Genomic DNA, 17,006 nt, shown 5'->3' on the forward strand with positions numbered 1-17,006 from the left:
TGTTGCAACTTCAGCTCTGACAGCTGGAGGTTTCTGGAGCTTGTTTAGCTTCTATAATTGCAACATTCTTTCTTAAAGTGCAAGCTCAGAGGCCGGCAGCTGCAGGTGGGGAACGTTGGCTTCCTCCTTCACTGGAGCAAGCAAGCCTCCTATTCGCTTCAGCTGCCTGGCTGCCGGTCACCATCTTGGTTGGCAATTAATTTGCATATCTCACTGATTAGCCAATGGGAAGGATAGCGAAGTTACGGTTAATTACCATGTTTCTCTATTATTAGATAGGATTACACTTATGGCTCTCATTATACTTCTATTGGGCAATGCTATTCTAGACTCAAGTAATGCACCTCAGTTTGGAAATTTAGACTGAAGGAGACCTACTGAAGGGAATGCTAAATGTGCAAGAGCTTCTCATAGTGTCCTTTTATTTTTTTACTAGATGTAAAAATACACTAGATGTGCACCATGGGAAGGACAGGCACTCCTGGAGAGTGGCTCAGATGTGTGAGGTATTTCTGTGTTTTCTAGGTGCCCAAGGTACTACAATGATTGCCCTAGTTGGTTTTTCTCAGTGGTTAGAGTTGCGGGTTCAATTCCAGTCAATAACAAGTACCTCAGTTGCAGGCTTGATATTGCTCTCTGTCTCTCTCTCCCTCCCTTCCACTCTGTCTAAAAAAAAAAATGAATCAATGGAAAAAATATCCTCTGGTGAGGATTAACAACAACAACAACATGATACTACAGGGATCAACAGTAGTATCTTGTTGTCAGACTTCTGTTCTTTGGAGCTTACATTTCAGTGCATAGGTATTTTCTCAATGGGGAGAATAAAATAAAATGATAAAGTAAATCTAATCAGTGATGTTTTAGAATGCTACAAGTGGCATTTTTATTAGTTGGGATTTGAAGTGGATTTGAGATTTCTCATTTGTCTTTCTTAGGGAATTCGAAAAATTGAAAATGGAGGCGCATAAAGCACTACATCTCTAGTACTAATTAGTATTTTCAGAATGTCAGAAGACATTTTTAAAGCTTCAAATAAAATAATTAGACACTGTTAAAGGAATTCCCAGCAATTGGGGAGAAGTCTTGGCATACTTTTCAGCTCTTCTTTCTTCTGTTGGGATATCCTAGTCTGCAGGGATGACTTCCCTTTTCACTCAACACAGACGCACTCCTTCTTATTCTCTTACAGACCGAGTCCTACCCCTTGCACAGGTTCTCTCTCTTCTACATCTTCACTTGCATACCTTCACCCCTTCCCTTCATCCTGGTGTCTTTTCAAGCACAGGTTCTTTAAATATGGCATTTCCCCCCTTAAAACTCAGCCAGTAGATGTCTCTATTACTCTCTAATAGCCAAGACCTCTGCAAGTAGGTTTTAATCATTTCTTTAAGCAACAAGAAGGAGGATTTGATGATTTGCCAAAAATGAGCAGATGCTGAGGAGCACACGTCTCCATCCTACGTCCTTCCCCTCTGATTTAAGTCAGAAATGAAAACTCCTTTCTCCCTCTTTTTCAGGCAAAAGAAAAGGCTGATTGAACTAAGCAGGCAAGACGCCAACACCCTCCTCCTCAGTACGTTCAAGTTTCCTTTGCTCTGAGCCACAAAAGCTCTGCTCTCCCCACCCTCCCGCCCACCTCATCCCATCCCCTCAGCTTTCAGAGTCATCGGGGAACGCGAGTGGGTGAAAGGACTCAGCTCTGCTGCATCTCGCGCCACCGCCTCCTCAAGCGCCTCCTCTGTGCCGCCTCGGATTCAGCACTGGACAGCTCCCGCCCCATGCCCAACAAATAGCGGTCGGCTGATTGACAGAGGAGTCGACCACACAGGGAACAGGACGACTTGAAGCCGCCCTACAAGGGTTTGGTTGCGGCCAAGCTGCCTCTTTCAACCAGCTTTCCTCCCGATAGCAGGGAGAGGCAGGAGTGTGGTTTGTGGGCAAACCTAAAGCCTCAACGAACCAGCTGCCTGGCCCTCTGGACCCCAGAGGACATTCGTCTTAAAAGGAATCTTCGCTCTGTGAGGCTGGCTCCTGCGCTCGCGGTACCGGTCTGTGTGTGCGCGCGCTCCGCGCCTCGGGCGAAGCGAACCGGGAGGAGGAGCCGAGCCTGGAGGCGGGAACGACCTGCCGCGGGTGAGATGATGGAGCAGCGTTTTCGGCGGCCGCGGCGGCAGCATCAGCAGCACCAGCTCTTGAACACACCTCGATGAGAACGGCGGTGGAAGCGGCCGAGCAGAAAGACGTAAGCAGGCTAACTATAGCTGCCGGGAGCCAGAAGGGAGGTAACCTGTTCGGCTCTAGGCTGCGAGGTGCGTAAATCCCCAGCCGACGCACCGCGGAGCGGCTGCAGCCAGCGTTGCCACAGGTGATTCGATTTCCTGTGACGGTAGCTTAGCCAGTGGGCCAATTTCGAGACAGTCTTATTTTGAAGTCCTTTTCGACTGGGTGCCATCTGGAGAAGGGGGAAGACTCCTAGGCAAAGTCTTACTGTGGATACACTGACGACCAAAATTTAAAAAGTGACTCCTCCCTTTACCTCCTCTCCTGTTTGAGAGAGAGGCAGATGGGAGCCATGGCTTATCCTTTACTTTTCTGCTTCCTGCTCGCTCCTCTGGGACTGGGAGCTGCTGGTGCCAGCCGCGACCCTGCGGGACGGCCGGGTTTCCCTCGAGAGAGGACCCTGAGGGCGAAGCAGCACGCCCAGCAGCCGGCTCGAGCCTCTGCCTCGGACCCCTGGGCTCCCGGGAGCCGCTCCACCGACGGCACCATCTTGGCGCAGAAACTCGCCGAGGAGGTGCCCATGGACGTGGCCTCTTACCTCTACACCGGGGACTCCCTCCAGCTGAAGCGAGCCAACTGCTCCGGCCGCTATGAACTGGCGGGCCTGCCGGGGAAGTCGTCAGCTCTAGCCAGCTCCCATCCTTCTTTGCACGGGGCGCTGGACACGCTGACACACGCCACCAACTTCCTCAACATGATGCTGCAAAGCAATAAGTCGCGGGAGCAGAACTTGCAGGACGACCTGGAGTGGTACCAGGCGCTCGTGCGGAGTCTCCTGGAGGGCGAGCCCAGCATCTGCCGGGCGGCCATCACCTTCAGCACCCAGTCGCTGTCCGCGTCCGCGCCCGCGTCCACCCCGCAGGTCTTCCTCCAGGCCACGCGAGAGGAGAGCCGGATTCTGCTCCAGGACCTGTCCTCCTCGGCTCACCACCTGGCCAACGCCACGCTGGAGACCGAGTGGTTCCACGGCCTCCGGCGCAAGTGGCGGACCCATGTGCAACGGCGGGGCTCCAATCAGGGCCCTCGGGGCCTGGGCCATAGCTGGCGGCGCAGAGACGGGCTGGGAGGGGACAAGAGCCCTGTCAAGTGGTCTCCTCCTTATCTGGAGTGCGAGAATGGGAGTTACAAGCCCGGGTGGCTGGTCACTCTCTCCGCTGCTTTCTACGGGCTGCAGCCTAACTTGGTCCCGGAATTCAGGTAGGGAGGGATAAAAAAATGTCCAAAGCACATCCTTCCTTCCAGTTTCGTGGGTGGGTGCGCGTGTGGGGAAGGGACACGTGGATGTGACACTGACGCCTCCCCACCCTCACAGCAGAGACTGAGGCTGAGCTACACCCCACGCGGGCTTCTGTGCTTGGGGACTAGAAGCGCCCCACGTTGGTCAGTTTCAGACACTCAGTGAAAGCGTCTCTCAGATCAGTTTCCCTGCAAGGAGCTAGGGACTGGGGAGTGGCGAGAGCAGGGCTAGAGCTGAGAAAAACCTCTGATGTCCCACCCTTTCCTTCAATTCTTGGAAGAGCTGAGAGCGGCTGTGAGTTCCCAGTGAGGGGTGATGCTAGGAACCTGGGGGGACCTGGGGAGCTCCCGTGTGCCTGCTAGGCACCCAATGGCCAGCACCGGATGCGAGAGAAAAGGGACCCAGAGGAGAGAGTCCCTAATTTCTGCCACTTCAGGGTAGCTTTGCCTGCTTCCTATGCCTGTCGTTTAGGGCACCGGTCTCTTGTAATTAAAACAGGGCACCCCCCTTGGCAGTGCTGTTCCCTCAGCAGTGAGTCAGACGCTCAGCTGTCTTCAGGATCCAGACTTTGCAGTTTGGTCGGTTCCTTCTCCTCATTTCCCTGCTCCCCGCAATCCACATCCCCTTCCTTGATCCCCTCTCTCCTGTTCTCTGTTCTCGGTGTCAGGCATACCTAAAAGTTCCCCTGCCCTTCACATTCCCCTGCATGTCATGAAGGAACCTGGCTGCCTTATTTTAGGGCGGGAGGGAGGGATTCTTCTGACTGAACTGACTCAGGGACCTAGGAGGGAACTTATTATGTATTTCCTGCCTCAGGGTATTGCATGTGTGGGAAGATGAGAATTTGCAAATTAACAGGTGGTAACTTCTGCCCTGGGAAGAGCCTGATCTTTGAGGTGAGAAACTTCTAGAAGTAGCCCTTAAGAGTTCATGTGAGGAAGGAACAGAGAGATCAGAAACTCCAAAGAGGGCCACAGATTGACCAGGATCCTCCCCAAATCCCACAATGTGAGGCTCTGGAATGGGTGGTGGTGGTGGTGGTGATGTGTGTGTGTCAAGGTTGCTTCCGTATTTTTTTGGGAACCTGGGCAAACGTGAGAAACATGTGTGCGTGCGTGTGTTCTAATGCTTTGTTTGGCACAACAAGGGAAGGATACTGACTGGGTGAAATATACCAGGCTGAGTTCTGGGTTGGCAAATGGGGGAGTCAGAAAGCTTCTTTGTCTTGGTGCTGTCATTTACTGCTGAATGACCTCAAGTAAGATACTTAACCTTTCTGGGCCTCAGCTACTTATCTATCAAGTCAGGAAGTTGAACTAGATGGTCTCTAGGAAACTAGCAGTTATAAAATTCTGTAGCTTTTAGTGCTGGCAGCACTTTAGAAGGCCTAAATAAAAACAACCCCCTTTGATTCTGTATGACCATATTTGTGTGTGTGTGTGTGTGTGTGTTTTCTATCTCTTTTAAAGATCTTGTTTTAAACCAGAGTAAACCTTTCCTACTTTCAGGATAATCTCATTTCTTCCTGACTTCTGCAGGATCCTATTTCATAAAAGCTGATACATGCTTTGAATCTTTGCCATGTTATTTGCTCAGAATAGGAAAGCTCAGCAGATGCCATTCACTGCCCAAAAATTGTTTGTGACCTTCAGATAAACCTGAAAAGGGGGTCCCAGAGCCCAGGATCAGTCAACCAAACTCATTCCCTCCCTCCCTCCCTCCCACCGTTCTTTCCTTCTTCCTTCCTTCCTTCCTTCCTTCCTTCCTTCCTTCCTTCCTTCCTTCCTTCCTTCCTTCTTCCTTCCTTCTCCTTACCTGAGTTTTCCTCCCTCCCTCCTTTCTTCAACATTTACTTTATGCCAGGCTCTGTGCTAACTACTTTACATATATCATCTTAATTAATTCACACAACAACCCTATGAGTTAGGGTTTATTAGTTTCTCTTATTTTACAGAAAGAGAACCTGAAGCACAGGGAGATTAAACTTTTTTCCCCGGAAGTTAAGTAGTAGAGCCAGTGATTACATCCTTATAACCACTATGCTAAATGCTGTCTTTTGAAGGTGTCCTAGGTTTGCTACATGTAATATAGTTGCTGCATAAAAATATGTGTATTTTAAGCATCGGACATGAGACTGGGAATGAGAGCCATTCATTTTCAGAATTATTTCTCTTAAGGCTCAGAAAGCATAGGTTACCTAAATCAACTCAGTGCCTCTGCCAGACAAGATAAAAGGCTGAGGACCCAAAGGGTCTGAGGCTGCAAGGACTACATGCCCCCTACCTATTTTTTGGACTGCATTCAGAAAATAGTTTCCTCTTGTGGAGCCTCTTTAAGTGCTTTCATAGTCATCAGTGGTGTTCTTTAGCCAAGGCATGAAGCCAGGCCATTTAGTGTCTGGCTTTCTACAGAAGCTGGCTTGTCCTGGCAGCATGCATGGAGGGCAGAATAAGTGCTCTCATGTGAGTGCTTTTGCCCCACGTCCTCTGCTTCTCAAATGCTGTATTGAGGATACACACAGATGTTAATTATAGGAACTGAATGAAGAAACCTTAAAGAGATCATCAGATGGTTCCTCTGTTGTTTAGTAGATTAAGACACAGAACCAGAAAGGTGAAGTGCTGTGTCCAAAACTCATGTAGTAACAAAAGAAACAGAACGCAGCACCCTGGTTCACACTAAGATTGATATGTATGTATCTTAATCATATTTTTTTTTGGCTCTCTGGACTTTTGTACACAAAGTATGTTGGGGGACATAGTTTACTCTATCATCTTTTAGGGTAAAAATGAACCCATATAACATAGCTCTTAAGTTTTAGGGAAAATATTACATTATTTCACACATTTGAAATAATATTTAAATGGGCCATTTTTGTTTTTTTCATACTCACAAAAAGCAAAGGTTTTTTGTTGATAACCTCTTATCATCTAAGATGTGTACTCTAATATTCTAAAATATGGATAAATAATATTGTATAGGTCTGCCAACAGTGTAAACCTGAAATGAATTTTTGGGAAGTCATGATTAGGAGCTCTGTTCATGATTTTAAATACATTTGAATCTGTAGAGTTATTTGTAAAAAACCTTATCTGTAATGAAAAAAATTCTATTAATAGTGGCTTCCTTATGGAAGAAAACAGGAGGAAAAACTTCATAGTTAAAATTTTTATTTAAGATCAGTTAATATTTTCCCAGGTCTTGCTTACAGGATTCAATCATTTAAATTACATTATATTTTATTTTTTGAGATTGTAAATCCAAAACACGAAATTCAAAGGCAATGTTAGAACATGGTCAACTACTATCTTATATTAATGTTTATCACTGTAAAAAACCTCTCAGAGGTTTTATTCCTCTCTGTTTCAGAATGACACAAGTATCTTAAATTTTAAAGTTTAATGTGAGACTCACATGGAAAGAGAAATTTATTGTTCATTTCTTTCTTTTCAAAAATGCTATTAGTTGCTCTAACTAAATGCCTCTTGAGTCTTCTGTTACAGTCCTATAGTATAAACATTTTAATTCCCATCTTCAATCCTAGCCAAAAAAACAAACAAAAAACAACCCACAACAGAGTAATAATTTAAGTTATATTCTAAATTATTTGTATTTATCACATTAGGTTTCTGATGTCCTGTGTAGAGTTTTCCTGAAAGTTAAGCATTTTGTTTTGCATAGAATTCTTTCTTTGTGTACCTTAAAATACTATGCAGTTGGTCCCATCCTGTGGTATTTGGAATTGTTCATTGCCTAGGATGGGTATAAGGTACTTAAGTGTTTGTTGAATTTAAATTAATGTGAAGGAATCTTTGGGAATTATTATTTATTGATGAACTGAAAGGTTCTTCGGAATTCACTTGTTATTTTTTTTCATCTCATCTTATTTTTTAAATAGATTTTTATTGATTTAAGAAAGGAAAGGAGAGGAAGAAAGAAACATCAATGATGAGAGAGAATCATTGATTGGCTGCCTCCTGCATGCCCCTCACTGGGGATCGAGCCCACAACCTGGGCATGTGCCCTTGATTGGAATCAAACCCGGGACCCTTCAGTCCTCAGGCCGATGCTCTATCCATTGAACCAAACTGGCTAGGGCTTATCTCATTTTAGAGTGGAAGAAATGGAGACCCAAAGGGCTAAAGGAATTTGCTAGCGTGGCACAGTTCTTTAGTGGTAGTTTGGAAACAATGGAAACCATTATATATTGAGCACCTATTATATGTTTGGTGTTTTATATATACCAGTATATTTAATTATTAGTACTCTCTGGTAGTTAAACTTCAGAAAAGTTGAGCAATCTGCCTGACTGGCATGGCTCAGTGGTTGAGTGTCAACCCACGAACCAGGATGTGGGGTGTGCAGGAGGCACCCAATCAATGATTCTCATCATTGATGTTTCTATCTCTCCCTTTCCCTTCCTCTCTGAAATCAATAAATAAAGACATATATTAAAAAAAGGTTGAGCAACCTGACCAAGGTAACATAGCTAATAAATTCGGGAGCCTAAATAAGATTTAGATCTACTTAGCTATGAAGCTTGTATTGTCTTTCTACTACCTTATGCTGCTATGTCTTAGCAATTTTGTTTTCACCTTGTTATTAAAAATATAATATGATAATGGCTTCAAACAATTAACATATTTGGCATAAACAGGCAATATGCACATTCTTTTTAGGCCAATCATACAAGCAAATATGTTGTAGAGTGAGAAAAACATTATACTTAAGTCAGCATTTTGCCTCAAGTCCCAGTTTTGTCTCTGACTGACTGTATTACCTTTCTGGAAATCAGTTTCTACATAATTAAAATGTGGGGATGAACTTGGTTATATCCAGATATCCTTATAACTCGTTTTTCTGTGAATTCTTAAGTGGTCTATCCAAATGGTCAACAAGTAAGCGTTGGAACAGGTGATACACATAAGCACAGTGCCTGGGGACCTGATATTGATAGGGGAGTAACAGGTTGAGGAAGAGGAAGCTAAACAAATCCCAGACCTGCTGTTTGGTAAAAAGGCAGTAGGACAATGAAGGAGTGATCACAATAGTGTGAAGACCCCTTTTTAGATGCTAACAGAATGAACATCCGGTGTCACTAATTTGTTGATTCCTGAGGGGGTCACTTTATCTCCTTTACACACAATACACCCACACACTCCATCAGTGATTCCAATACAGGTCTCTGTTTTCAACAAAACAGAGCAATTTGCACAACATAAAAGAAATGACCATATTGCTCTAGGCCAAATATTTCCTATGTCTCTCTTGTAGGTCATGGTCGTGGTGAAGAGGATACCTATAGGGACATCACAGAGATTTTACCTGTGTGATAGATCAATGTTTTTTTAGATAACTTCTATTGAGGCTTTTGAGTCTCAATTATTTCATCTCTAAATTGAATAGTAAACTGTATCTCCTTTGTGATTTTCTACGAACTAAATGAAGACTTGGCATCACATAGGAAGTTCAGTAAATATGCTCTATTGTAGTTTCTGTCTTCCCAAATATTGTCTGAACATAAATGTTCTTAGTTTAGCTGTATTTATAGTAATTTATAATTTAAATGATGGTTTTGTTTCATCCTTAATAATTGTGAAGGCTTGTAAGGATTATGGATCCTGGTGGAAATAATGGCCTTAGAAACAAATGTTGGCACTAGCCTGGGCCACATCCTTTACTTATGGTGTTACTATGGTCAGCAATTGCCTTTTAATCCTCAGCTTGTTCATCTGTAAGTTGAGGGGGTTGTACTCGGGGACCTGTAGGGCTCCTTATGATCCTGAAAGTCTATGATTATACACATCATCAAATGTGTCACTTTAATTTTTAAGTTTTGTTTGATTATAATGCTGATATACATTTTATATGCTCATTTAAATGCAGATCATGTTTATATATGTACAGAGTTTGACTTTATCCTGGTCATTTATTCGTAGAATATTTACAGATAGCCTTCTCAATGAACACTGAGTTAAGTAAACACACACAAGCACACATATGCACACACATTAAAATGAGAACTCCATTTCAAAATAAAAATAAGCATGATCTGAGTTTCCAGATCTTAAAAGATCCCCTAAATTACTTAAAGTCAACATACTCCTATTTCACAGGTTTTCAAAGAAAGGGCTTCAGTATACCTGTGTTATTTCCCACAGGATAATCAATGTTTAGGCATTTTGGAGCGCCTTAGTTACTCTTAATAACAACCTGTTTTAATTCTCCTCTGTAGTTGTCCTTAAAATGTCAAAAAAGGGTATTTATTGTGGGGCAGCAGTGGTACAGCCTTGCCATTTTCTAGAACAAGCATTTGGAAGCAGATATGGGCTTTTGAGGACTGCTAAATAAATAATAAGAGTATATGCCTACCTTTTGGAGAGGGAACAGGTGCCCTCACTGGACTGATTTTATAGCCTCAGCTGCTGGATAACTCAAATTTTATTTTCAACTTCAGAAAGGCAGCAGTCTGTTGCTCCCTGTCCAGGGTTTTAAGGCTGCTCTTTTCCAACATGCACTGTGTTTTTGATTATATTGTAACACTAGAGGCCCGATGCATGAAATTCGTGCAAGGGTAGGCCTTCCTTCCCAGGCTGCCGGCCCTGGCTTCCCTCTGGCACCTGGGACCCGGGCTTCCCTCGCAGCCCTGGCTTTGTTCGGAAGGTTGTCTGGAAGGACATCTGGTCTAATTAGCATATTATGCTTTTATTATTATAGATATTGAGATGCCCAGAAGTATGTTGTTGATTTATTTTCACTTGGTTGGTACAGAATCATTAGGGCTTTGTTTGTTTTCTTTTCAGCTCTGAATTGGTATTCACAGCTAAACTACTAAAACAGTACATTGAGATTTTGATAATGTTGGCAGCTTGATGGCCATCATGTCAAATAGGCAGTCCACTGGTTGTGGGGAGAGTTTGTAGCCAACAGCATTATCAAGCTTCTTGCCCAGCACAACTATGGCATATGTATTGGGGTTGGTTTTACTGGTCTATAGCTTTATTTGCTTTTCAGCTTCTAGTAAAAACAAACAAACATGTCCATATGTCATTTCTGCTTTGGCTGGGCATTTATGCATCTTAAGTTTTTCTTCGTACAGGGAAAAATTTGACCTGTAAAAATGTTTAGGTGGATAAGCTGTTCTATGAAATGCTTTTCAATTTAGGAAAGGATTAATTCTTTTGGCTAAAAGACTTTCTTAAGTCACACACTTTTTCTACAATGCCAAACTTAGTATAGGAAAAAGACTGGCTTTTCCCACCAAAGGATATTATAGTGCCTCAAAGCAATCACAGGACACATCTATAGTTGACCCTTGAACAACACAGATTTGAACTTCATGTTCTACTTATACTTATATTTTTTCAATAAATACCATAAATGTTTTTCTTTTCCTTATGATTTTCTTCATTTTTTTAAAAAAAATTGTACAAACACAATATATAATACATATAACATACAAAATATGTGTTGCCTTGACTGGTGTGTCTCAGTTGGTTTAGTGTGGTCCCATGCACCAGAAGGTCACCAGTTCAGTTTCTGATTAGGGCACATGCCCAGGATTGTGGGCTTGATCCCCAGTAGGGGGCATGCTGGTAGCAGCTGATCAGTGTTTCTCTCTCACATTAATGTTTCTCTTCCTCTCTCCCCTTTTCCTCTTCCTATCTCTATAAAAAAAATCAGTAAGAACATATTTTAAAAATGTGTTAATCAACTGTTTAGGTTATAAGTAAGGCTTCTGGTCAACAGTGGCTATTAATAGGTAAGTTTTGGGGAAGTCAAAAGTTATATACAGATTTTCTACGAATGGAGTTGGGGGCGTGGTCATGACCCCTACCTCCATGTTGCTCAAGGGTCAACTGTAGTTTCATTACCTTTATTATAGGTAAAATGTATAAAAAACACAGAATTAAATGTGATTTGACCTTCAAATGATTTTCCCTAAACAAAAATCCTATTACCCCCCTTTTTGTCAAAGGCAGTCTCTTTCTCATAGTTAACTAATACTTCTAATTTAGATCCAGTTAATTTTTATTCATTACTAGAGGCCCGTTGCACAAAGAGATTCGTGCAATAGGCCTTTCTTCTCCTGGCTGCTGGCACCGGTTTTCCTCCAGCACCTGGGACCCAGGCCTTTGGTCCGACTGCAGCAAGGCTTGGCTCCTCTCCTCCGGCCGTAGTGAGGCTTGGTTTCTCCCCTCCAGCTGCAGCGGAGAAGCCAAGCTTCTTCCGTCTTCAGTCTTCAGTCCTCACTCAGGCTGGAGCCTTCATTCTTCGCTCTGTGCCTGTGTATGCAGATTAACTGCCATCTTTGTTGGGTTAATTTGCATAGTCGCTCTGATTGGCTGGTGGACATAATGAGTGACACCAATTTGCATGTTTCTCTTTTATTAGTGTAGATAATATCTGTTGTAACTTTCCCCCATTTAAAAACTATAATTAGAGAACTAGTTATCTGTCGCAACTTCCCCCTATTCAAAACTATAACTATAATTTTCCCCATAGAAAAACTATATAATCGATTTTCAAAAAATCCTGTCTAGTCAGAAAAGTATGTAATGTATCTATAACTTGAAAGGAACCTTAGAATTACCTAAGATTTTGGTTTATTTCTTTAAGCTAGTTTTTTCACCATTTATGTGTTTTGTGCGATGTGTATACCTTTTAACATTATTATGGAAGGACTTTTATAGAATAACATAACACATGGCTTTTATCTGAGGAAGAGGAAAAGGCATTATAATATAGAATAATACATTTTGTTTTCAATTCTAAGATGCACCTTTTTTATATTTGATGTCACTCAAATTGCGATGTTTTATGATTGAAGGCATGTCATTTTCAATTGACATACATTTTCTTTCAGTGATATACAATAAAATAGTGTATCTTTCAGTTAATGACATTTTATATTTGATTACTATGGTATTAGGAAATGGGAGAATAAATTTCAACGTCTCTCCAACTATAACTTACCCTCTATAAGTTATCAAGGTGCAGCAAAATATGCATATAAGGAAATAAAATCCAGACCTTCCTGCTGTATATGAATTAGATTGCTACTTACCTTCATAATTTTCCTTAGAAAGACAAGCTATACTAAAACATGTAACCACATTTTTTTAAAAAAATATATTTTATTGATTTTTTACAGAGTGGAAGGGAGAGGGATATAGAGTTAGAAACATCGATGAGAGAGGAACATTGATCAGCTGCCTCCTGCACACCTCCTACTGGGGATGTGCCCACAACCAAGGTTCATGCCCTTGACTGGAATCGAACCTGGGATCTCTCAGTCCGTAGGCCGATATTCTATCCACTGAGCCAAACCAGCTAGGGCTGTATTTTTTAATTTTTAAATGATGAGTTTTGAGAGTACTTTATATATACAAGGTGTCCCCAAAAAATGTATATCCATTTTTTTTCTGATAGCTCAATTGATGTTTCTTTTCAGATTTAGCCCATTGGAATGAATAATTATTCAAAGTGCGTATACGTTTTGGGGGGGCACCCTACATGTGTTGCTTTGTAAGTAGAAAAACCTACTGGCAGGTTTAAAAGGATGCGTGTTTAATGTATCAATGAAGGAAGTAAATGTTGCTCCTCGGTTCCCACAGAGGGCAGTTGGAAGGTTAGGGCGTTGCTTATCTCCATTCCAGGGAGTAAAGATTATGTGCTTAAGCATGATTGTTCGTAGTTAAAGTGATTAATTACCTGCCTGGCAGTTAAGAGGTTTTATTCCCTCCCTACCTTCAGGGGAAAATCCCTACCTGGGGAAACAACCTTTCTCGGAGAGGTGACCTTGGACCGGCTCCCGGCACAGGGAGAGGAAGGAAGAGGGAGAGAGAGATAGAAACATTAATGATGCAAGCCCCCTTCTGGGGTTTGAGCTCACAACCGGGCATGTGCCCTGACTGGGAATCGAACCATGACCTCCTAGTTTGGACCATGTTTTCATTTTAATGTATGTGAAATATATAAAACTAGAGGCCCATTACACAAAGAGATTTGTGCAATAGGCCTTCCCTTCCCCTGGCTGCCAGCACCAGTTTTCCTCTGGCACCCAGGAGCCAGGCCTTTGCTCTGGCTGGAGCCTTCAGTCTTTGCTCTGCTGCTTTGTGCGTATGTATGCAAATTAACTTCCATCTTTGTTGGGTTAATTTGCATACTCTCCTGATTGGCTGGTGAGTGTAGTGGAGGTATGGTCAATTTACATGTTTTTCTATTATTAGGTAAGATATCAGGCCAGAAAAGCTTCAGAAACTTTTATCTTTATAATAGGTGAGATAAGGATTATCAAAATCTTTCCCATACCAAGTGGCAAAGCATTTCACTCACACTATGGGAAAATGCCTAGGAGAGTGCGAGTAAAAGATCACTTATAGATCAAATATAGCAAGGAATGGCTCTGTCTTTCCTTTTTAAAGTGCTTAGAAGTGTCAGGGTGGAAATAAAACTTTATGGTATAGCCATAGAATTAGTTTTGGTTAATGAGATTTATGTGGAATCGTGGAGGTGAGAGATTTTTCCTTCCTCTTTTCCAAGTGAGCTGCCTGGAATGGAATATAAAGAGTTTGGTTTTCCCTTATTTGATCCTTCAGACCACTGTGTAGAGTAGTGTTTCTCAACCTCAGCACTACTGGCAGTTTGTACCAGGCAATCTTATATTGTGCGGTCTGTGTTGTTCATTGTAAGATGTTTAGCAGCACCCCTGGCCTCTACCCACTAGATGCCAGTAGCAACCTCCCTGCCCAACGTGCAATCAAAAATGTCTACAAACATTGCCAAACATCTTCAGGAGGGCAAAAATGCCTATGGTCAAAAGTTGCTAGAGTAGAGGGGACACATATAATTATTCTATTCTGGGGCTATCTTTATTTCAAGGATTCTGTATGTATGTGTATGTCAGTGTATATGTCTGTGTATAAGTTTGCCGAATCATACTTCTATTTATTCATTTATTTACATACTTGTTTTTTTGTTTTGTTTTTCTTTTTTGGAACATAAGATTAATGCACATATAGAACCTGAAAAAAACAGAATGTGAACTGGAAATTTTTCATGGATCAATGGAACGTTAAATAATTTAAATTTATACGTCATCAAGGCTCAAAAAGAACTGGCCAGATTATTTGCAGAATCTGTTGCTATCATGGTTTCACTACTTCTATGGTTACAAGTTTTATATTTCAGGTTTCCCATTAAAGTATTCATTTTGGAGAGGAAATGTGTGTGTGTGTATGTGTTTATACATTGGGGGTGATGGCATTTTTGAAAGAAGGCATGTTTTTTTTACTCAATTTTTGGAAACGCTCCTTTTTGGAGAATTAGAATTTTAGAAGTATACAGGATTTTAGAGATCATATAGTCCAATTTATTTTTGCTTTTACAGGTGAGGAAATTGAGACCCAGGGTTGTGGTGACCATTTTTTATACTAGCCATGGCTGCAATGAATTGGTAGTATATTAACAGGCACAAATAAAATGATTCTGAGTCACCAACTAAATGTTAATTTATGTTATTTATTCACTGGTCCCAAATCTGGCTGTCCATCAAGCTCACCAAAAAGCCTGATAATATATTTGCAGGCCCTCCCCAGACCCTGTGAATGAGATAATGCAAGGGATGGGTTCAACAGTCTTATTAAAGACAAAGTCTTTGTAATTCAGAAGCAGCTTAAACACAGACTTGGGAAAAAGTAAAAATATTTGAAGTACTTTTAATCCATTTTACAAGATTTTAAGAATAAAAATTAAACACTGTAAATACTTAGCAACTTCAGCTGCAGGTCATTCTGGATAGCTGAAGCATTCCAATATTGTGAATAATCCTCTTGGTAGGTGTAGAATGACTAGCAGGTTCTTTATGAAGGCAGGGAGATCACAGGCACTCAGCCTTGAAATGCTGAGTCATTTTATTTTGGGTTCTTCTGTGTTTCCTCACCTTTAAGATAGGTACATTCATTGGAGTGGCTGCCTCTTATTATTATTTGTCTCTTTATGAAAACACTAGAGGCCTGGTGCATGAATTTGTGCATGGGTGGGGTCCGGCTGGCCAACCCTGATCGGGGCCGACTGGGTGGTGCTGGTTGAGGGGAGGGGCCATAGGTGAATGGTGGGCCGCCCCAAACCCTGGTTGAACTCCCGGTTGGACTCTTGGTCAAGGGGTCAGTCTGCATATTAGCCTTTTATTATATAGGATCCTATGTCCCCAACCAGTTCTACATGTCCTTTAAGTTGCAAGGACCACATTTTATGAAATCCCATACTCAGTGCCTTGCAAATTTCAGGGAGGTGGTATGGAAGAGAGAAAGGGTTTGGGATTATAAATTTAGATTTCAATCCATGAGCTTCTACTTTCACTTACTGTGTGACACTGGGCAAGTTCTTTAACTCCCCCTGTGGCTCAGTTTCCTCTTCTGCAAAGGGTGTAGAGTACATTGTCATAAAGAGTAAACAAGCTTATGTAGGTAAAGAACTTAGCATAATGTCTAAAATGCACTATTCCTTTAAAAAAATTATAGAGTATATATGGTGCTGGGGATATAATACTGACAAATGACAGACAAAATCCTTGTCCTCATGGATTTTTTTTGTGTGAACTGGGAGGAAGAGAGACAATAAACAAGCAAAATAGATATAAGAAATAAGGTTTGATAGAAGCAAGTGCTATAAGTAGATAAATAAGGTAACGTGGCCGAGAGGTAGGGTGGCCTTCAGACCTCTCTGAAAAGGTGACTTTAAGTTATGAAATAAAGGGTGAGAAGGACACAGCTATGGCACAAACTGAGGTAATCATGTTTCAAACAAAAAAACAGAAAAGAACAAAGGCCTTGAGATAGGAATGAGCTTTTTTTTTTTTTTAAAAAAATATTTCTTTATTGATTTCAGAGAAGAAGGGAGAAAGAGAGAGAGATAAAAATATCAATGATGAGAGAGAATCATTGATTGGCTGCCTCCTGCACCCCCCCCACTGGGGATTGAGCCTGAAACCCAGGCATGTGCCCTTGGCTGGAATCGAACCTGGGACCCTTCAGTACAAAGGCTGATGCTCTATCCACTGAGCCAAGCCGACTAGGGCAGGAATGAGCTTTTAAGTGCTCTAAGAATAGAAGAAAGTCAGTGTTGCTGGAATGTAGTGAGAGGTGGCTGATGAGGCAGAAGAGGAGAGTAAGGTATACAGAAGGTGTTCAATAAATGGTTAAATGTTGTGGTAATATAGAAACAGGTTAAGTGCTTAAAAATTTTCTACTTCTATAATAATATGTAAGTTGTGGATGTATTTTCATTTTTTCCCCTTTGGAATGATCCTCTTATCTAATAAAACAGAAACACGGTAGTTAGCGTACGACCGCTACCCTTCCCATTGGCTAATCAGGGCGATATGCAAATTAACTGCCAGTCAAGATGGCTGCCGGAAGACAGGCAGCTTGAAACTAACATGAGGCTTGCTTGCTTCAGTGACGGAAGAAACCAACATTCCCCG

At 42.0% G+C, this 17,006-nt stretch overlaps 1 protein-coding gene across 1 annotated transcript in view; it reads left to right on the forward strand.

Moving 5' to 3' along the window:
- The first annotated feature begins 1,685 nt into the window (after positions 1-1,685).
- GPR158 (G protein-coupled receptor 158) overlaps positions 1,686-17,006 on the forward strand; it is a 366,465-nt gene continuing 351,144 nt past the window's right edge. Inside the window, exon 1 of the mRNA XM_015570519.1 lies at positions 1,686-3,480. Coding sequence (XP_015426005.1) covers positions 2,567-3,480 — 914 coding nt within the window. The 5' untranslated portion in view covers positions 1,686-2,566. The remainder of the gene's footprint in view (positions 3,481-17,006) is intronic.

This window comes from Myotis davidii, unplaced genomic scaffold (assembly GCF_000327345.1).
Source record: "Myotis davidii unplaced genomic scaffold, ASM32734v1 scaffold86, whole genome shotgun sequence".
In the NCBI taxonomy this organism is placed as follows: Eukaryota; Metazoa; Chordata; class Mammalia; order Chiroptera; family Vespertilionidae; genus Myotis; species Myotis davidii.